The sequence below is a fragment of the Typopeltis vanoorti genome, chromosome 9, assembly GCF_054136105.1.
Source record: "Typopeltis vanoorti isolate ZY-2024b chromosome 9, IOZ_Tvanoo_1.0, whole genome shotgun sequence".
Taxonomy (NCBI): Eukaryota; Metazoa; Arthropoda; class Arachnida; order Uropygi; family Thelyphonidae; genus Typopeltis; species Typopeltis vanoorti.
The window spans coordinates 8,615,621-8,638,342 of record NC_143557.1 but is presented as its reverse complement, the minus strand read 5'-3'; the positions used below and the strand labels follow the sequence as shown (position 1 = coordinate 8,638,342).

The window sequence follows — 22,722 nt, the reverse complement described above, 5'->3', positions numbered from 1 at the left end:
AAGTCCTGATCAGGGTTCTTCATATCCTAGATGGGATTTGAACCATGGATACATATGAACTATGAGGCTCTTTTTTTTTTATAATAATTTTTTTTATTAAAATTTATGATTACATATTTAAATTACATGTGATACATACATTGCGTACATACATACATTTGATTACATATGATACATACATTATATGTATTTGATTACATTACATGCATTTGGTTACATATGATACATACATTATATGTATTTGATTACATTACATGCATTTGGTTACATACGATACATACATTACATATGATACATATACATTACATACATTTGATTACACATGATACATACATTACAAACATTTGATTCCATATGATTCATACATTACATTTTTTTTTAATTCAATCCTTTTTTTTTATTAAAATTATGATTACATATTTACAACACATAAGATTTCATATTTACAACAGGTTTAATTCTGTTTTTTTTTTTTTTTTTTTTGTAACAATGAAATTTGTACAGATTTTTTTCTTTTTTTTTCCTCTGTAAAATGTATTAATAATAATAATACAGCATTTATTCATTTAAACAATGAGTTATATATATTTACAATTTTGATTTTAATATATTTAAGTGCTTTAACTACAGCACTTAAATGTGATATATGGATTTTGTTTTCCCTTTTTTTTTCATTGATCTTGGATGAGATGTAATTTCTCAGCTTTCATCCTCGAAGCTTATTTGTTAAGCTTATCTGAGGATGACACCAGTTAGTTATTATTTATTGGTTTGTTTGCTGTGTTGGGAAGTAGGCTGATGTTTAATAAGTTTGATTTCCACTACAGCTGTTGATAGAGAAATTTGCATGCTTGCGCGCACACACACGATAACTTGGAATGTCTTGATGCGTCACTGAACTGGAAGCCTGAAACTAATATATTGTGTTTCATTAAGTTTGTATAGTATTTAGAGTGCATGTTTCTTGTTCATAGTATGTCCTTAGGGCCCCTTTCAGGCTATTGTAAGGTTCCTGTATTCAAAAGGTAATTTGTTTAGCATGTCTGGGATGTAGAAGTTTCGTGTGGCCTTTCCGTAGTGATTATTGTATTTATATGTGATATAATTAGTTGTCTGAGGTCTTGTTATACAGTATGTATTTCTGACTGGCCTGCAGTTGGCATCGAAATAATATTTTAGCAAACCTGCATAGTGACATAATTGTTTTGCTGTCAGTATTTTGTGTTCTGACGTTGCAGTGTATATAAAGTCAATATTGTCTCTTTGTTCCCAAAAGATCAGTTTTATCATTTTGTATCATTTAGTTTGTACGGTGCATAGAAAGCATACATTGTTATATCGTATCTTAGTATATTTTGGCATAGTGCTTTGTATATTAGTGTTTTTAGGCATGTAGGAACTATGTATTTTCACCTAGAGTTTGCCAGTTATTGTTCAGAGTTTGTTGTGTAGATGGTTTATGTGGCAATTCCAGTTCATATCTGCATCGAAGTAAATTCCAAGGTATTGTATTGTTTCAACCCGAGTGATGGTGGTTTTAGTGTTCTGTGTGTTTTTTATGTTGGAGAGTGGATGTTGGATGGTTATATATTTGTTATCACTGGTCGATTCAGTGGATTTCTGAATATCATTAATTTTGTCTTATCTGAGTTTAGGTGTTTAATAATAATATAAATAATAATAATATTTTGAATTCTAATTAATTGATACCACACAGCTTATTACTATATTACTCATGAAAAATTCATGATTTTCTTTTTTTATCTCTTTCTTATTTAGTACCTTGAACATTGTGATACTCTCATTCTGATGAAAAGTGGTCAGATTATAATGCAAGGGACTCATGCAGAAACGTTGAGTGCAGAACCTGAATATGCTAATTTAATGCAGCTTTCAAACAGAAGATTGGAGCTGTTGCCAAAGTCAGAACTAAAGAATGCCGGTAAGGTAACGACATATAATTCTCAGGGAAGAAAGCATATATGCAGCTTTCAGAAGTAATGTGAAAGCCTTTTTATTATTATTATTATTTTTTAAACTTTAAATAATTGGTACAAAGTTATATTAAACTACAAGTTGCTGGTCTAGTTGGCTAAGCAGTTATCATCTCAGCTATTCCAGCCAACAAGATAGAGATTTTTATGGAAATTTTTAGGTGGCAAATGATTTATTTATTTTTTTGTCACAAGTAATTTGTTTGAAATTGGCTTAAACTTTTTAAACTATTTTTATTCAGTTATGCAAGCATGACAAAGTGAGATGCAATTGATATTCATAAACATTATTGCTTTTCATGGTCTCAGATTGATTCTGTTAATATTTGTATTCCATTGTGAGATATTATAATCATGACATCCATTTTAATTTATGTATATAGCCCATTAACAGCTTGATGTTGTCAAATAATATAATTCTTGTAATAATAGTCTAGTTAATTGCCATAGGATAGTTAATACTAACACTAACACAGCAGACTATCTGCATAATGTGAAGTGGATATGGATAATCTGTTACTTTCAGGCCTCCATGAAGTTATGAGACTGAAAGGAGATGTGTTTTGCATTATGGGAGATACTGAGATAGGAGTGATGTTAGCTTGGTCCACCTTTGCTAAGAGCTTCCCAGTGTTGTACTACCTTACCCTAGTCCTGAAGATATTTTCAGGTGCAAACTTTGTTTACTCACACTTAGATAAAGGATTAAACTAAATTTATTATAGTCTAACCAAGTGAAAAATAAACTTTCAACATCTTCCTCAGTTTACCATTGTATTCAACTGATTCAGAGGCCTGAGACAATTATTTCTTTGACTCTGTGCTCCAACCACCCTCTGATGTTTCCTGATCACTGACTTATCCATGTTATGATGAAATCTTGCACAATAAAATAGGATGCTTCATAAGTGCTTTATACCAGCAGTTCTTAAATTGCGTCACGACCCTTCCTTGGATCGCAACAAGTATTGGTCAGTGTGAGAAAATTAAATATTTATTATTGAACTATGGAAGTTATTATGTACTATACTCTATATTTCTTTAGATTATTTCAGATAATAAATGTCATCAAACACATTTACACTGAGTACATGATGATTTAATGGTTGTCACAAATAATTGTTAGTATTACGAAGAAAGAGTGAAAGGGGACTCTATCATTACAGGTGTGATGACTAATAAAGTGCACAAAACATGCTTTCCCAGTAGAACAATGAAACAAATAACTAATGCATTGCAGAAAAGGAAAAACTGGGCATCAAAATTAGTGGTAGTCGTGGGCACAAATTACTTAGTTGGGGGAAAAAAGAATGTTGATAGAGACTTAAGGAAGTTGTTGTGGCAGGTAAAGAGTAATAGCGTTCTTGGAAACATCATTAGCGTGTTGCCCGGATATGACAATAGTGAATTGAGAAGGTGAGCAGAGATAATGACGAATAAATTGTCTGAGTTGTGTGAGGCAAAAGAGGATTCAGTTTGTAAATAAAAGATGGAATGGTTTAAAGTTGATGGATTGCATTTGAATGGGTTTGGTGTTGGGCACTTAGAAAGGCTATTGTTTTCTGAGAAGGAACAGTCAAGAAGTTAATGCAGTAAATGAACAGAGTCTACTTGTGAAGAACGATCGCATCACTAAATGGATTCAACAGGAGGAAGATGGATATGAGGTTGAAGGTGTAATTACAACAGCACAGGGTGATGGAATGCATAAAGGTGAGGATATGACTGGTAGGAATGGAAATCCTAGTCAGGGAAACGGGAGTGGTCAGACTGAAGAGAGGGAGAGAGAGAGAGAGAGGTGTGGTTTAGCAGCTAGAATAGAGAATGTTGGTGCTGGTAGAATGGCCTCAAAGACACAGGGATTGTTATGTTTGTACACAAATGTAAGGAGTATTCAAAACAAGAGAGCTGAGGGGAGTACTGTTAACGATTGCAGAGGAATTCTGTCCACAAAGTATGGAAGTTGATACTGCATGCACAGATTTTGAATCTGTGTGGTATGAAGTTGAAATTAACTGGCTAATGACATCACAGCCCTCTTTGCCCACGCACTTCGCTCTGGATATTTCGTGTGGCAAAACAATTTTTACCTTCAAAAACAAGATACAGCCATGGGCTCACCACTTTCCCTCCCAGTAGCTAACTTTTATATGGAAGACTTTGAGCAACGAGCTCTAGAGTCAGCGTGCCTAAGGCCCAAAATTCTGCTCAGATACGTCGATGATATTTTCGCCATTTGGCCCCATGGCTGCGAAGCACTAAATACATTCCTTTGCCACCTGAACAAACAATACAAATGTATTCAATTCACCATTGAAATTGAAAAAGACAACTCTCTTCCTTTCCTAGACACACTTGTCACATGTCTTCCCTCAGGCTGTCTCTCCTTCTCAGTCTACCACAAACCTACACACACAATCCGGTACATATACAAAAATTCTTATCACCACCCAACACAAAAACTAGGTGTCCTAAGCACCCTTAAATACAGAGCTGAAACTATTTCTTCAAACGAGGAAGCTCTAAACCAGGAATATGAGATCATCAACCATACATTTATAAAAAATGGATACAGTAAAAAAACTGTTCACAAGATCCCCCACAAAGACACCACTAAACACAAAAAAGATTTCAAGAATGCCATTTCCATACCTTATGTTAGACGCATTTCAGAAAAAATAGGCAGAACACTACACAAATAAAACATCAAAACCACCTTCAAATCCCCAACAAAATTAAGACACTTACTTAGTTCTTCCAAAGATCCTCTTCCACACCTAGCCCACCCAGGGGTTTACAAAACACAATGCACATGTAACTTACCACACATAGGGGAAACAGGGCAAACCATACCAATTAGGAAGGACAAACACAAACGACACATTAAATACTTTCATTTTGGAAAAACCAGCCTTTCAGACCATGCACTCCAGACATATCACAGAATTGATTGGAAAGGTAAAGTCCCTACACACACCAAAACCTGGTTCGAGAGGAAATTTAAAGAAGCATGTGAAATGCTCAAACACAATCCTAACCTGAACAAAGAGGACAGTCTAACCATTCCAAGATTGTGGAGGACCCATTTGCAACCATTATAGCAACCAGAACAAGCCCAAGAAAAATCTCAATACAAGAAGACTTGGTGTAGTGTTTTTTTTTTTTTAACATTCAATAGCAACCTGAACTGTACAAGTTCCAAAAGAAAATCTTAGTATAGCAACCTGGACTGTACAAGTCCAGAAAAAAAATCTTAGTATAGGAGGACTTTAGCAGGGTTTAGTATAGTGTGTTTTTTTTTTTTACCCCTAGATGTCAGGCTAAGTAAAAGATCAGTTAACAGCATAGATTGAAATTCCTTTGTAGAGTGCAAGAGCATGTAGCTTGTTTTCATATATGCATGTATTTTTCTGATGATGACCTCAATACAGGGTTCGAAACAAGTGTTATTTTATTATTAATAAGTAAAATAATCATTTCAACATGTGTATTTTGTGTTTCTAAATTCGTAAATATGAAGATTTGGAATGGTATGCTAGCAGAGTTGTGTACAGAGAAAGGAGTCATTTTGTGAATGGTGTTGGATGAGTTTGAGGTTAAAGCTCTTTTAAAAGAAATGGGCTACATTTGAACGAATTTGGTGTGAGTCAGTTGGAGAAACTGTTACTGCAAGAGAGAATGACTGAAGTGAATATGTGACCCTGAGGAAGCAAGAGGTGTTGTGGAAGATTAGGAGAGTAAGGTAGGCAAGTTTGTGAATAGATAGGTAACTGGTACAAATGAAGACTGGTACTGGTACATCTTAATCACTCATCTATGGACCCCCTCTTCAATGTCTCCACATCACATTGAAAACCAGGTGACCAGATCTGAGCACAGTAGTCCAAGTGTGGTCTGACTAGTGCTTTATACAGTGGCACAACCACGTTTTTATCCCTTGAGACACTGCTCCATCATACACAACCTGCTGGCATCGTTCAGAGAGCCAATCTCTAATCCATCTAATATGCTATATATTTCCATCCTCTGCAGCATGCACACCAATTTATCCTATTGTAATCTATCAAATGCTTTTGCAAAGTCTAAGAATATTACTGTATATGATTCTCCCTTATCTGATACACTTGTCACCTTATCATAAAATGCAAGTAAATCACTAAAACAGGACCTACCCTTTACAAATCCATGCCGGTCATCATAAAGAATGCTATGTCCATCAACCCAATTCTGTACTCTATTCCTTACCAATCTCTCCAACATCTTGACCACAACCACTTATACAGACTGGCCTATAGTTGGAGACATCTGTCTTAGAACCATTCTTGTGAAGTGGTACTATTTTGCCTTCTTGCCACTCCTTAGGAACTCTACCCACTGCAAGCCTTTCATTAAATAACCAGGTCAAAGGCAAAGCCAACTGCGGTGTACATTTAAGAATACGTGGTGATATGTCATCCATTCCCACAGCCATATTCACATCTAACCCAGCCAACATTTGATACACCTCTGTTTCTTTCACTTCCAATTCTCCTAATACTTGCCTCTCTTCTATATATTTCACCGGATCATTTACACCAGTATGATATACGCTGATAAAGTGCTCGTTCAATAATTCCACTATATCCTTTGCAGCTGTTAGTTTTCTGCCATGACTATCCACCAATGTTAATCTGCCATAATTATTCTTCCTCTTGCTTGCCATGTAGTGGAAAAATTCCCTTGAGGTAACCTTCACCTGACCAGCCAATCTCCTCTCATACTGCATCCTTTCTTTCTTTACCATGCGCGTCACCTTTCTAGTTACCAATTTAGGAGTGTGGTCTGAAAGGTTCTCGGCGTAACAATGAAAAAACGAATTATAATTTAAAAATTATTTTTATTTTCAACATAATCTCCCTTAAGACTAATACATTTATTCCAGCAATGCTCCAGTGCCATTATCCTGTCCCTGCAGTGGTTCTCAGTAAGAGCTGCAAAATATCCCTCTACAGCTGCAATCACTTTTTGATATTCGAAGAAAAGCCTGACCAGTAAGGAAGAGTTCTAGTTTTGGGAAGAGATAGAAGTCAGAGGGAGCCAAATCTGGGGAATGAGGTGGATGTTCCAACACATAGTGCAGATACTTTAATTTTTTCATTGCCAAAACATCTTTGTGGGCAGGTGCATTGTCCTGATGAAAGATGATTTTTTTCCTTCTGCAAACTGGGTCTTTTCTCACAAATTTTTTCGTCTAGTCTGGTTAAAAGATTGGAATAATATTCCCCAGTTATTGTTTTACTCTTTTCAAGATAATAAAGAAAATGCCTTTAGCATCCCAAAACACCGATGCCATGACCTTTCCTGCTAATGGAACCGACTTTGTCTTCTTTGGTGCTGAACAACCTGCTTCTGTCCACTGTTTTGACTGCAGTTTGGATTCTGATGAGTAATGGTGAATCCAAATTTCATCCATAGTAATAAGTCAATGCACAAAATCAGTTTTATTCTTGTTAAAACGTTCCAAGCACTGTTCAGAGATTTTCATGCGCATACGTTTTTGATCTGCTATGAGCAAGCACGGCACCCATCTTGCACAAAGCTTTTTCATTTGCAATTCTTCATGCAAAATATATCCTATGCAAAATATGTTGTCTGGAGTTGTGGTCAAGTTAGGTGGAGAAGCTAGGTGAGGACAAGGATTCAGAATTGGGTGGAAAGCAGTAGAATTCTCTTTAGTGGATAGCATGGGTTTTGTAAAGGAAGACTGTGTTTTAGCAATCTGCTTACTTATTATAACAAGATGATGAATGCATTGGACAAAGGGGATGCATATACAGTAGTATATTTAGATTTCGCCAAGGCTTTCAATAGATTATTACATGGCAAACTAGCCCTTATTGGAACAGATAGGGTTGGATACCAGATTAGTGAATTGGATTGGAGAATGGCTGTCTGACAGGTATCAACAGGATATGTGTGGGGGAGTGATATCCCAGAAGAGGAAAGTCACAATTGGCATGCCCCAGGGGTCTGTTTTGGATCCACTGTTGTTTAATTTGTATGTAAATTACATTGGGAAGAGCTTAATGGTGATATATAGTTGTTTGCAGATGATACAGAGTTGGGGAGAGTTATGAGAAGTAGAGCAGCTGTAGTAGGTTTGCAAGAGGACCTAAATATACTGTCTGAATGGGCAAGTGTGAGGGGATGTCAGTTCAATGTTATAAATTGTAAGGTTTTCAAATTTGGGAAGCAAAAATGGGATGCAAGTATTATATTGTGGAGTAGATGAAGGATTTGGGGTTGTGGTAGACAGAGACTTGAAATTTCTTTAGAATATTTAGCTAAAATTGTGAGGACAACGCAGTGGATTATGGGATTGATGTGGAGGACACTCACATGTAGAAGTAAGGATATTTTGATTAGGCAGAATATGAATTACTGTTCACAAATTTGGTCACCAGGCTTTCAAAAGGATGATGAGATGATCGTCCTGAGATGATTGACTAAGTTGTTTCTGGTCTCTGGATTGTGAAATATGAGTAGGGATTGAGAAAATGCAAATTCCAGAGCCTAGTACAAGTTGGTAAGGGGTAATTATCAGATTGCAAGCTCTCCATATCACCTTGATTAATTATTACTCTATCTAATATCTCATCATCATCAAATAACGGAATATTTCCTTCCAGTTATTTCATATATCATTTATGTACAAATTAAACAGCAATGACCCAGCAGCAAATCTTGCAGCACGCCCTCGATTCTGCCCCTCCATATATACCACGGTTTGATATCTGTCATGCAGCCACCCTCTTATCCACTTAACCAGTGTCATATCCATTCTCATTTGTTGTAATTTATGTAACAGAGTTCCATGTGATATTCTGTCAAATGACTGCAAAATCATCATCAAATAATATGATCAACAAAGCAAATAATAATAATAATTAAGCAGCATGTGACTGAAGCAACTAGAGGCTTTAATGTTTTGGATTTGGTGATAACTTCACAAGATATAGTTGTTAATGAAGTGTTGACTCTGCTTCCATTTGGTGAGAGTGATAATGAGATTCTTGTTTGGGAAGTTGTGAAACAAGAAAAGGCTACTGCTGAAAATGGATATATGTGGAAGTATAAAGCATGTGATTATAGGAAGCTCTGTAATCAGTTAGCATCAGTACATTGGATAGATGAGCTGAGCAGAAATGTTGACAGTGCATTGAAATTCACAAAGCAGTATCTGACACAAGCAATATATAACTGCATATCAAGGGTTAAAGTGATAGACTAGGAGTGAAATGGATGAAAGTGAAATTATTATTATTACATGACACCTCCAGGGAGTCCAATGACTCATCGAGGAAGGGCATCTACTCTACTCTGCTACTCTCTGCCTCCTCCACTCACTCACTCAATCCACCAACTACAATGAACTGCAACTACACCTGATAAAAAATTAAAATAGGATTTTTTAATTTTATAAATAGTCAGACGGCTACAACTGTATAGTATGAACTATTAATTTCTCTTTTTTGTTGTTTTAACTTTCAGTTACCTTTAACCTCTGAAGATGTAAGTCAAGTAACTTACAAAACTTGTCGGGTTTTATTTCTTTATATTGCTTTTAGCTTAATTAAAAAAAAAAAAAAATGGTCCAATTACCGGAATATGCCTTACGAATATACAGTGATATTCTTGGATTTTGCGAAAGTGTTTCATTCATTATCACATGAAAAGTTTGTGAACAATCTGCAGAGGATGGGAATAGACAGAATATTGATAAGATGGAGCAGTGTCTCAAAAAAAAGAGGGTAATCGGTGGCATGTCCCCAGTGTTCTGTTCTTGGGCCCCTGCTGTTTAATGGTTTGTATACGATACGGAGTGTCTGGGGATCTTCAGTTGTTTGCTGATTATGCAAAGTTGGGGAGAATTCTAAGTAGCATGCTGATGTTGTTTCCCTTCAGGAAGATTTGAATAGACTTTTGACTTGGACAAAGGAGTCAGGTTGTAGTTTTAATATTACTAAAACTATTAACTGATGGTGCTGTACTGTAGGAAGTGTATGAGATTCGAGAGCGATAGTTGACAGTAGACTGAAGTTTAGATTGCATATTGCTAGTGTTGCAAAGGCTGCACAATGCAGTGCTGTTATGATAAGAAGAACTGTATAAAGCCCTGGTCATACCACACTCAAACTATTGTGCTCAAATCTGGTCACCTGTTTTCAGTGTGTGGAAACATTGGAGAAGATCCAGAGACGAGTGACTAAGAATATATCAGAACTTTGGAATGCGGGTTATGGATAGAGGTTGAAGAAATGTGGATTGCAGAGTTTGGTGGATAGGAAGAAAAAAGTGTATGATAGAGTCATTTAAGTTAGTGAGAGGATTTTATCACATTAATGCAGAGGGGATTATAAAAAGAGTAGAAGGCAAGAGGAAAAAAACCAGATGTCATCCCTGAAAGTTATGTAAGAGTGTGGTGAAGATAGGTGTGAGGAGTAGATAGATTTTTTACATGGAGAATTCTCAGTGAATAGAATGCATTGCCGGAATGTGTTGTTAATTGGAAGGAGTGTTAAGGATTTTAAGATTCGGTATGATAAATATGTTGTCAGTTGAATGAACGTCCCATGATGAGTCTGCCGACTTTATGAATGGGGCAATAATAATAATAATAATTAAATTTAAAAAATTTGTAAGAATCTGTACTTTATACAGTGGTTCTGTAATTTCTTCATTCTTAATTTCTAGTGGGCTTTTACATTATGGCACCAATTTTTTCATAACCTTTACAGCTTATTGAATGTGTTTCCTGAACTTCATCTCTCTGCCCACTAACATTGCAAGACTCCTTATCTTAACTTTTTGGAGTGAACTTCAACCAGTACGTAACATCTCATTCCATCTTTTCTGGTCAAAGTAAATGATTTTACACTTAGAACCATTTATCGGATATCCTCGTTCCTCTTAACATACCAACCTCTAGTATCAACTTCACATCAGTGCTCTCTCCCATTAATTCATCCAAATTTCAGCATTATTTACAAACAATTAAATATTTCCTCTTAAACCCTAGACAACATCATCAGTTAGTTTGGTTCGATAATGATAGTGGTGGGAAAGTGTGCCGAAAGTGTAAGGAAAGCGAGGATTTGAAGTGTGTCTGAGGTCGTGAGATTGATGTAGTAGATGAAAGCCATAATGTGATAGAAAATAGTGATATGATAGGAATTTGCGATGTAGTGCCAGATAGCATTGAGAGCAGTGTTGAAAGTGAGAAAGAAAGTAAAAGTACAGAGATAGAGAATAGTTTGACTGATAAAAAAAATGTTTCGCCTTGATGAGAGTTAGTTGCAATGATTGAGATCACGGTTGCATGGAGTGATACATAGGGTGAAGCGGCAGCTGGAGCGATTACAAAATTGTATACTGAGTGCATCAGCTAATGGAAAGAAGCAAATGTGTGATGAGAAAAATGAGAACATGATCCAGAGTATAAGAAAATTTAAGGAGCGAGTGTTGTACGATTCAATAGTAAGAGATGTAATAGATGAGCATTTAACAAAATCGTGCTTACTGGGTGCAAAAATTACGGATGTAAGTGAGGCTATTAGAGCGCAAAAACAGAGGGTGAAAGAACTGATAGGTGGCAGGAACGAATGATTTAAAAGGTGAAAAATTTGGTATGAGAGAGGACTTGAAGGAATTACTAGAGGTAGCAAAAGAAAAGAGTGAGAGAGTTAAGATAGTGAGTCTGTTGCCACGAAGGAGGATGTTGAGAAGGAGGGTCATAATTGCAAATGACTCTATGTGGAGGTTATGCAGGAGGAGTGGTGTGGAGTTTGTGGATGTGTGGAATGAGTTTGATGGGCGAAAGGCTTATGCAAGATGGATGGTTTGCATCTGAACGGATTTGGTGTGCGGAGACTGGAAAAAGTGTTGCTGAATGAAGTGAAAGTGGATGTGCAGAATCAGGGAAACTGGAGCTATTGGGGGGGAGGGAGTAGATATGCAGACATCAGTGAGGTAAGAATGTGTATAATATGCCTGAGCTAGTATGAAGGACAACAAATCAGAATGGGATAGTTAGTATTAGGCATCAAGATAGGGGTGGAATTAACGGGTTTCTTCACTTCATGTATACTAATGCCAGGAATATTAGGAATAAGAAGGAGGAATTTTTGGCCTTGGTTGGCTTTTGCTGGCCACAGGTTATTGGCATTAGTGAGATATAACTGACAGAAGATGATATAGCTAGTGGGATAGAATGTGAAGGGTACAGTATGTTCAGGAGAGACCGAGAGAAAAAAATGGGGGGAGGAGTGTTATTGATGATAGCTGATGAACTGCAGCCAAGGAGAATAGAAGTTGAACTGCAGGCTAGTGAAAAGCGCACATTTGAGGCTATTTGATGTAAGATTGAAATAGCAGAACAAAATATACAGTTGGGTGTTGCTATAGACCAGGTGGAATATGGAATAGAATGGTGGAGATAGTATGCATAAGCAAATAGACGCAATGAGTGGAAGGAGGGTAATTATTATGGGGGATTTCAACTATGGTAACATTGATTGGAAGGAGGAGAGGACACATGGGAGAAAGGAATTGGATTTTATGCAGTTATTAAGGGATAACTACCTGAGACAGCATGTAATGGAATATACTAGGGGTTTGAGAGTGCTTGACCTAGTAATTCCATCCGAGAATTTGACTGTATTGAATATGACTACATTGCCACCAATTGGTGAGAGTGATCAATAAGGTCTTGACCTGGGAGGTGGCTAAATGTGTGGAATTTTCAATTAAGACAGGATACATGTGGAATTACCGGGCTGGTAAGTATGACAAGCTTAGGGGGATTGCTTGGTTGTGCCATGGCATGTAAAACTGCAAGGGCTGGAGGTTGATAGCGCATGGGAAGCGGTAAAGGAGCATTTGAAGGAGGTAATGGCTGAATGTATTGTCTAACTGTAATGAGGAGTGGATTATGAAAGGAAATTATCCACGCAAGCTAAAGAGAATCCCAAACAGTTTTTTCAATATGCTGCAAGTAAAAGAAAAAATGTATACGGCAGAATGATTTTAAGGAATGGCAGTGGTAGGGAAGTAACTGAATCAGTTGATATAGTGGAATTACTGAGCGAGCACTTTACAAGAGTATATCATTCAGGTGGTGATATTGCAGGAATGAAGGAACCAATAGTTTATACGGGAATTGAGGTGAATGAAATGGAGGTGAATAGTATATTACAAAACCTTAATCTAAATACATCTGTGGGATTGGATGGTATATCAGCTTGGGTCTTACATGAAGTGCCTAAAGAATTGTCAGTGCCCTTGACCATTTTGTTCAATTTGAGTCTCGGGTCTGGGTTAGTTTCGAGGGGGTGGAAAGAGGGGAAAATAGTTCCACTGCATAAAGGAGGTTCCAAGACTACTGTTGCAAATTACCGACCGATCAGCATATCAGTAGTCATCGTCAAGGTTTTGGAGAAAGTAGTCAAGAGAAAAATACAGGAATGGATAGATGAAAATGGGATACTGTATGGTTTTGTGAAGGGTAGATCATGCCTCACTAACTTGCTCACGTTTTATAACACAGTGATGGATGAACTGGATAAGGGTAATGGGTTTACAGTGACACTACCTTGCTAAGGCCTTTGACTGGATACCACATAGAATTCTTATCAGTGAACTGCAGCATAGGGGGGATGGATATCGGGTTGGTGAGATAGATAAGAGGGTGGTTGATGGAGAGATATCAGAGAGTAGTTTATTCAGGAGTAGAGTCCAAAATATGGCCTGTGATTAGTGGTGTGCCGCAGGGTTCTGTTTATTGACCACTACTGTTTAATTTGTTCATTAACGACATAGGAAAGGATCTGAGAGGAACTGTTCATTTGTTTGCTGATGATACAAAGTTGGGTAGAGCAATAGTGAATGCACATGATGTCAGAATTTTGCAGGATGATTTGGATAGATTGGAGGACTGGGCTAAGGAGAATGAATGTTAATTTAATATGGCAAAGTGTAAGGCTATGCATTTTGGGGTGAAAAGATTAGCAGCAGTATACCACATTGGTGAACTGTACTCCAGGAGATTGATGAGGCCAAGGATTTGGGAGTGTTGCTGGATAGGGAGTTGAAGTTTAGGGGGCATATTGCAAAAGTGGCTAAATCAGCTCATCAAATCACTTGGTTACTGAAGAATACTTTTGATGAGCAGAGACAAGCAAATTATTGTTCCTCTGTACACCTTGATAAGACCCCATCTTGACTTCTGCGCCCAGATCTGAGTGCCAGGGTGTCTTCTTGAGGAGGAAGTGGAGAGGATCCAGAGACGAGTGACCAAGATGATAGCAGGTCTATGGAATGAACTTTATGAGAACAGGTTGAAGATTTGTGGGTTGCAGAAATTGGTTGAGAGGCAGAAAAGGGGTGATATGATTGAGACATTTAAATTATTATTATTATTCAGGCCTCCATGGAGTCAAAAGACTCATCGTGGGAGGTCCTTCCTAAGAACATAGTCTGTCAATACTCATCGAGGGGAGGTCCCCCCTAAGAAACACAAAGTCTATTATACCACTCCTTAAACTCATTGACCGTTCTCACTCTCACCACTCCATCAGGCAATGCATTCCATGGTTCAACCACCCTCCATGCAAAGAAATCACTCCTCACCCTGTTGCTCACAGTTTCCTTTCGTATCTTCCAGAGATGGAAGATACGAAATGTCATCACTCCTTCCAACTGTTCAACCAAGTGAAAGAACTCCCCAGTGTCAACCCTGTAACCACCTCTCAACAGTTTAAAAGTCTCAATCATATCACCTCTCCTTCTATCCACCAAACTCTGCAGTCCACATTCCCTCAGCCGATCCTCATAACTATCCTTGTACAGTCCTGAAACCATATTTGTCATCCTCTTTGTATCCTTTCCACATTTAATTTATCTCCTTCAAATCCTGGGGACCAAATCTGAGAACAACAGTCCAAGTGTGGTCTAATCAGAGACTTATACAACAGAATGATAACCCTCTTATCTTTGCAGGTCAGCGTCCCTCTCATAATTGCAGCAATCCTCTGTGTCACCCTCACCACCCCTGCAATATGTCCCCTAAACTTTAGGTTTCTATCAATCATCAAGCCCAGATCTCCCGTCTCCCCTACCTCCTCGAGCAGAACTTTTCCCATAGAGTGTGCAGCATCCCATTGATGTCTCCCAAACCTCAAGACCTTACATTTTGCTGCATTAAACTGATACCTCCATTCACCTGCCCATCTATCCAGTCCACTCAAATCCTCCTGCAGGATTTGAGTGGGATTTAAATTACTGAAGGATTTCTATAAGATTAATTGAGAGGATATTTTTTAGAACAGGATTGTTGGTTGGAGGACTAGGGGCCATTCATGGAAACTGGGCAATAGTATGGTTAGCAAGGGTATTAGAACTAGGTTTTTAGTTGGTGAATGAGTGGAATAAGCTGCCAGAGTCTGTTGTGGGTGCCATGATAGATAGATACTTTTTTGCATTTCGGAAAATTATGGAGAAAACTACCTTGTTTGAGTAAAACTTTAGTTTAATATAAACCAAAATCCACATTTGACGTTTCGACCTTTATATCAAGGTCATCTTCTGGAGTATATATACTATATACAGAGAAACAAGCTGCACTACAATCTACATGGCTTGTTAAAGTTACTGACCAACCGTTACAACAATTATTGGCATGACCTCTGGTGAATGTTGGGAGTGTTGGTTTATATTAAACTAAAGTTTTACTCAAACACAGTAGTTGTCTCTATAATTTTCCAAAATGTATTCAGATCACCGTGTAAGCCTAAAAGAAAGGATTCTCATCATCCATGGAAATGATACTCACAAGCGTTGCAATCAGTACGGTAAGTTAAAGATACGTATTTCCCTCCTGATCAATCAGCTGGCATTTTTAAAGAGATGCAGAGACAGTAACCTTATTCCTATCTGCATCAAGCTGAAAAAGAAATTTACATCTGCCAAAGCACTTTGTATATATGACTGCACAGAGAAAGCAATACTTTGAGAGCAAATCCAAACAGCCCACAAAAACCTAGTAATAACTCAAAATCAGGTTTCAAAATTGCAATCTGAACTATCGAGTTATATAAATCCAGATATTCTAAAAGTACTTGAAAGAATAACTGACATTTCGGTCAAATATATCCTAGAAAATAATAAAGAAAAACTCAAGGCTAAATTTCACATTTTGAAACAATGGCGAAATATGGCTGCCAGTCATATGAATCCAACCAGTCAGGAGAGCTCCTCCCTGGTAAACAGCTCCAACAGTCGACAACAAACAAGGGAGACAAGGAGTGACCAACCACAAGCAAGCAAGCAAGAACCATGTGATCAACTTATCAAGCCATACCTTAAATGGTGGCCAACTTGTGCTACTTGGTAAAGTCCTTAACTACAATATAATAGCACCTAAAACGGTCAATAAATTGGATTTTATTTACCACATAGAAAGAGGCATTAGGTCCCTATCCAACAATATATAGCCGATAAAATATGATTAGAAACCAGCAGTGTTCTGAACAATAAGAAAACCATACATAACAATCTTACAAAAATAGAACTAGCCGCAATCAAGTCATTGAAAGCTAATCAAGACATAATTATAACGGAATAGGATAAAGGCAATGCCACTGTCATCCTTGACAGATCAACATCCATCCATCAGATGAATCAACTAGTCTCTGATAACAGCACCTATAAGCTGGTAAACTATAACCCAACAAACAGGATAAAGAATAAAACAGAGAAATTACTTAAGTCAGTCACTTCGTGGCCATCAGACATGGTTAAAAAAACTTATACCCCATTATGCCCGCTCTCCTAGAATATATGGTGTCCCAAAAGTACACAAACAAAATGTGCTGCTTCAACCTATTGTGGAGGGAATAGATAGCCTAATTACCACTTAGCCAAGAAATTAGCTAAAAAAAAAGAGTTGGTAGGTCATTCCTCCTCCTACATAAAGAACACACAACACTTTATAAACAAAATTAAAAACATAACACTTGACAAAGATGACTTATTAGTCAGTTTCAACGTTTCTGCCCTTTTCACAGATGTCCCAATCAATGACACAATTCTTTTCCTACAGAACAGATTTCCACCCGACATTACGGCCCTCTTTGTCCATGTACTATGTTCCGGTTACTTCGTGTGGCAAAATAAATTTTACCTACAAAAAGAAGGTACAGCCATGGGCTCACCACTATCCCCCCCCCCCAACCCCCAATCATTAACTTCTATATGGAAACTTTTGAGCAAAGTGCTCTTGATTCCTCCACTCTAAAACCTACAGTGTGGCTTAGATACGTTGACGATGTGTTTGTTATCTGGCCACATGGGGCGACTAACGCTAAACACATTCCTTAGCCACCTGAACAAACAACATGAATGCATACAATTTACTATCAAAATTGAAAATCAGAACTCGCTCCCGTTCCTGGATGCACTGGTCACATATCTTCCTTCTGGCAGTCTATCCTTCACGGTCTACCACAAACCGACACACACTGGCCAATACATACATGCTAATTCATACCACCACCCATCACAAAAATATGGAGTCATTAACATCCTTAAAAACAGAGCTATAACAATATGCTCTAACCAGCACGCTCTGAAACAGGAACTAGAAATCATCAGCGACACATTTGTAAATAAGGGCTATAACAAGAATACTATTAATAAAGTACTTCATAAAACATCATCAAAAAAGAATCTAGATTACAATAAAACCATAGCCATCCCATACATTATACGGTTATCATAAAAAATCAACTGAATCCTACACTATTATAATCTCAATGCCACCTTTAAATCACCTACAAAACTTAAAAACATATTCAACTCCTCTAAGGATCCTCTCCTCCCATTGGCACATTCTGGAGTTTATTGCATCCACTGCACCTGTAACTTACCATACATTGGTGAAACAGGACGTACAATCCCTGTATGTAAAAAAGAACACATAAGACACATTAAATATAACCATATTGGTAAAGCAGGCCTCTCAGATCACGCTCTCAACACCTTACACCAAATCGACTGGAAGAAGTACCCACTCTTTACACCATACAAAAACCAGGTATGAAAGAAAATTTAAGGAAGCCTGTGAAATTCTGATAAACCACCCAAATATCAACAATAATGGTGGCATGAAAATTCCAAGAATCTGGATGGCATACATTCAGCCTACCTAATATTTAGTATCCAGCATACTTCATGACTCTAGGCAACCTTCAGCTAGTATTGGAAACCATTCCATACCTGGTTGGAATTTATATGTATAATCATGGTGTTAATATATATATATAGAATTGTTGTTGCTCCCAATGTAATTTTACAACCAATAGATAATATTAATAATAGGACTCTAGCGTTGATGTAGTAAGGTTTTTTATTTCACAAGAGGTCAGGCCAATAATTGTTGTAACGGTTGGTCAGTAACTTTAACAAGCCATGTAGATTGTAGTGCAGCTTGTTTCTCTGTATATAGTATATATGCTCCAGAAGATGACCTTGATATAAAGGTCGAAATGTCAGATGTAGATTTTGGTTTATATTAAACTAAAGTTTTACTCAAACACGGTAGTTGTCTCATTAATTTTCCAAAATGTATTCGGAACACCGTGTAAGCCTAAAAGAAAGGATATGATAGATACTGTGTGGATGTTGAATAGTTTTTCTTGATAGGATGTTTAGGGCCTCCCTCGATGAGTCTAAGGACTCCTTGGAGTTGCCAGTAATAATAATAATATATAAAATAAAAATCAACAAGAATTTATTTATTTTGTGTGCAAACTACAGAAAGTGTAAGAGCATACATATAAATGATTAAGAGCATACATTTAAAGGAATAGGGATTAAAAGCATACATTAAAAGACAAAAATGTCACTTGCATAAAATATCATGCAAAAACCTAAAATGTGAGATTCCACTCATCCAGTGATTAATATTCTTTAAAGCTTTTTTTCATTACACTGGATTAAATCTTCTCAGGTACATATATTATTAATGTCTATTAACAGCATTGCAAAAGAAGGTCCATGGTTTGTGTTTCACGACATGAGCAGCTGTTATTGTCTGTGTAGCCCATCTGGCCATATTCTTCTTTGATCTGCCCATTCCGGAACAGAGTTTATTCAATTTCTTCCATCTTTGCCAGTCTAGATGTAAGCCAGAAGGAAGATATTTGTTTAAGTTCAGAGCCTCTGGAAATTGTTCTTGCCATGTTGCTGACCTTGTAGCTTTTATGGAATCAACAAACAGTTCCACTGAGCGAATAAAACTTTTTCGTGATCTTAGCCTCCTGTGTACTGCAACATGTCCATACAAAGGATGCTGTTCATCATTTAGTTGTTGTTTCCACTCATATCTACTCTATGTAGTCATTCTGATGTGAGGTGGTGCAATAGAAGATAGTGATAGATGGTCAATTTTTGTAGGCTTAAGGCAGCTGGTAATGTGCTGACATGTTTCATTGTCAATAATTTTGACATGTGATGATCTTTCCCAAACTGGACTAGTACTTGGCTGTCGAAAAGCAAAGTGCGAGTGCAGAGGTGTGCAGTACTTATGTGTGTGTGGGGGGGGGGGCTTGCACCCCACCAAGATGATGTTAATTGGCACAGAATATTATTACATGTTTGAGTTTTCGCTGCTGTCTTCTCTATGTATCACTTATTTTAGCTGCTGTCTTCTCTATGTATCACTTATAATTTAATGTTCTATCTTGTGTAACACCTAGGTAAGTTGGATTTGGATAATTGACCAATTTCACACCATTCCATTCTATATTCAACTTGCTCCTTGCCTCTGTATTATTGAGATGGAAAGGACACATTTGGGTTTTACTGGGATTTGGTTTCAGTTGGTTTTCCTTATAGTAAACTGTAAGAGTTTCTAGTTCTTGTGTGAGCTGCTTTTCATGTTATCAAAAGATTTTGCTTGATAAGCTATTGCCTGGTCATCTGCATATAAGAAGACTCTTGACTGTGGGTTTATACATTGGTCATTAGTATATACAGGGTGTTCGGGATAAATTTGACATATTTATAATTAATTATATTTTTCCGTAAGTTACATGTATTAACACACACTTCTCTTCATTTAAAAGTTTGGACCCTTCTTCATTCATATACAAGATGTCAGAAAGGATGGATAGCTGGAACCCACCTGAATCATGGAGGAGAATAACTTGTATCATGATGATTCGTGCCCGCCATCAAAATAAGGATATTACGACTGCTGCCCAATGCTCCCTGAATACAGTAAAAACAATCAGGCATGAACTAGAGACTTGCAATGGTGACTACGAGGATGTAGCAAGAAGAAAGATCCCTAGCAGACGATCTGATTGCGTTCGTACAGCAGAATTCCTCGCAAATCTGCAGGAACAGGTGTTGAAGAACCCTGGCATTGGAATTCGGGCTTTGTTCGTGGAGTTGCTAACTGTAGTCAAGCCCTGGATAACAAGGGTAGCCAATGGTAGGCCGTATGTATGGCAGCAGGATTCGGCCCCTTGCCACACCTCTGGGAAAAGTCAAAAATGGTTGTCCGAAAATTTCTACGACTTCACCAGTCCAAATGTTTGGCCTCCAAACTCCCCAGACCTTAACCCCATGGATTATTTTGTATGGGGCGCAGTTGAAAAAGACACCAATCGCACTTCCAGTAATACAAAAGCCCAGTTAATGGATAAAATTAAAACAGTTTTTGCGGCCCTTCCCAGGGAGACTGTAGCATCAGCTTGTTCGAGGTTCCGAAGCAGAATTGAAGCTGTGATCGATGCTAATGGTGGTTATTTTGAGTAAATCTTGTTGATAGTATTGTAATTAACTCTGCCTGTAATGTTTTTTTGTCAATTCATTAAATTTAATAGATACAAAGAAGAGTTTCTTTTTCCTTACGAAACTGTCAAATTTATCCCGAACACCCTGTATATTGAAGAGGAGGGGAAAAAGAGCACACTTCCCTGAGGTTGACCATTCAGGTCGACCTTCAGGTGGAAACAAAGTTTGCACCTAAAGTATCTTCAGGACTGGGGCAACTTGTGGTAAAGGTGGTATGACTTCACGTCACTTGCCTTAGTATCCTATAATGCAAAACACATCTCCTTGCAGACATGTAATGCTATGCATTATGGGAAAGATCACTACCCAAACTGGTTTCAACTTTTATTGAGGTCTCATCAGTGGGAGCCAGACTCAGATATGATACCAAGGTTGAAGTAATGCAGAAGTCATATTTTTATATACGAGTTGCCAAAAGGTGTCTCACCTTATTATTAAAATACTCAGGATTAGAGATAGTTGTTGAAACTAAGGCAAGTGATGTGAAGTCATACCACCTTTACCAGGAGTTGCCCCTGTCCTGAAGATACTTCAGGTGCAGACTTTGTTTGTTTACACTTGGATCAAGGATTAAACCAAGTATATAATTTCTAATATCTTTAATTTATTTGAATGTAGTTTCTTCTTGAACTATTTTAGGTTTAAATATAGAGTTAATTACACCTAATATTTTGCAATTTTTAGGTATCTCTTTTTCATTTTCATATAAAATCATACATCCGAAGTAGTTAAATGAATTGACCAACCTGTTCTAGTTTTAAGAATAATAATAATGATATGCAGTCTGCTGTTGGTATTTTAAGCCCAGTTCTATTTTTTTATAAGCCTAGCTAGTCAAAGTTCTCTAACCTTAGAAACTAACTACATGAAATATTTTCAGATTTTTTAACATATTTTGATAAAATATGATAAAATATTCATATAAAATCATACATCCGAGGTAGTTAAATGAATTGATCAATCTGTTCTAGTTTTTAGAATAATAATAATAATAATAATAATAATATGCAGTCTGCTGTTGGTATTTTAAGCCCAGTTCTATTTTTTATGAGCCTAGCTAGTCACAGTTCTCTAACCTTAGAAACTACATGAAATATTTTCAGATTTTTTAATATATTTTGATAAAATATACTTAACACTCAACATTATTATTATTATTACGTAACACTTCCAGGGAGTCCAAAGACTCATCGAGAGACGGCACCTGCTCTACAGCTCTCTGTCTCCACCACTCCACCAAATCCACCAAACGCAACCACCTTCATCATCTGCACCATCTACCGCCAACCACCACCACTAGTATTTTCACAGACAATCACAAATATCTATGCCCATGGCAGGATTCAAAACCGCAGCCTTTTGGCTGGAGAGCGTATCTGCTCTCTATGCATTGGAGAGTGTATCCGCTCTCTGGTGCAGAGAGTGTCTCTGGTACAATTCAAACTAATTCAAACAGAAAGAGGACCTCTATTTAAGCTTCGCTGTTCTTGAAAAACAGTACAAAGGGAAAATCTGTTCAAAATAATAATCCTGTATCTTGGAAAAAGAACATACACATAGCAATAGTTATATATATGTACTATATAAAATAAAATTCAAATTAGCTGTTATGATTGATGGCTGGATAAAAAACAAAACATGGTTTATGTTTAATCAGGTGAAAAGTAGGAAATAGGGATGGGCCATCTCCACGGTTATATATAAATTTTTTAGATCATATAATTAAGGAAAATGGTATTAAATATAATATTTTAGTAGACGATATAAAGCTTAGTTGTTTTTTTATTCTTTATCCTCTCAAAAAATCTCTTTGAGTCATCAAGAGTCGTGG

The 22,722-nt window shown here is 37.1% G+C and overlaps 1 protein-coding gene across 4 annotated transcripts in view; it reads left to right on the top strand.

The window, feature by feature from the left end:
* Nucleotides 1-22,722, top strand: part of LOC150102874 (ATP-binding cassette sub-family C member 5-like) — a 1,133,802-nt gene that overhangs the window by 652,796 nt on the left and 458,284 nt on the right. For all 4 annotated transcript variants that reach the window (XM_090397917.1, XM_090397915.1, XM_090397916.1 and 1 more), the window contains one exon: nucleotides 1,780-1,942. In XM_090397917.1, coding sequence (XP_090254043.1) covers nucleotides 1,780-1,942 — 163 coding nt within the window. The remainder of the gene's footprint in view (nucleotides 1-1,779; nucleotides 1,943-22,722) is intronic.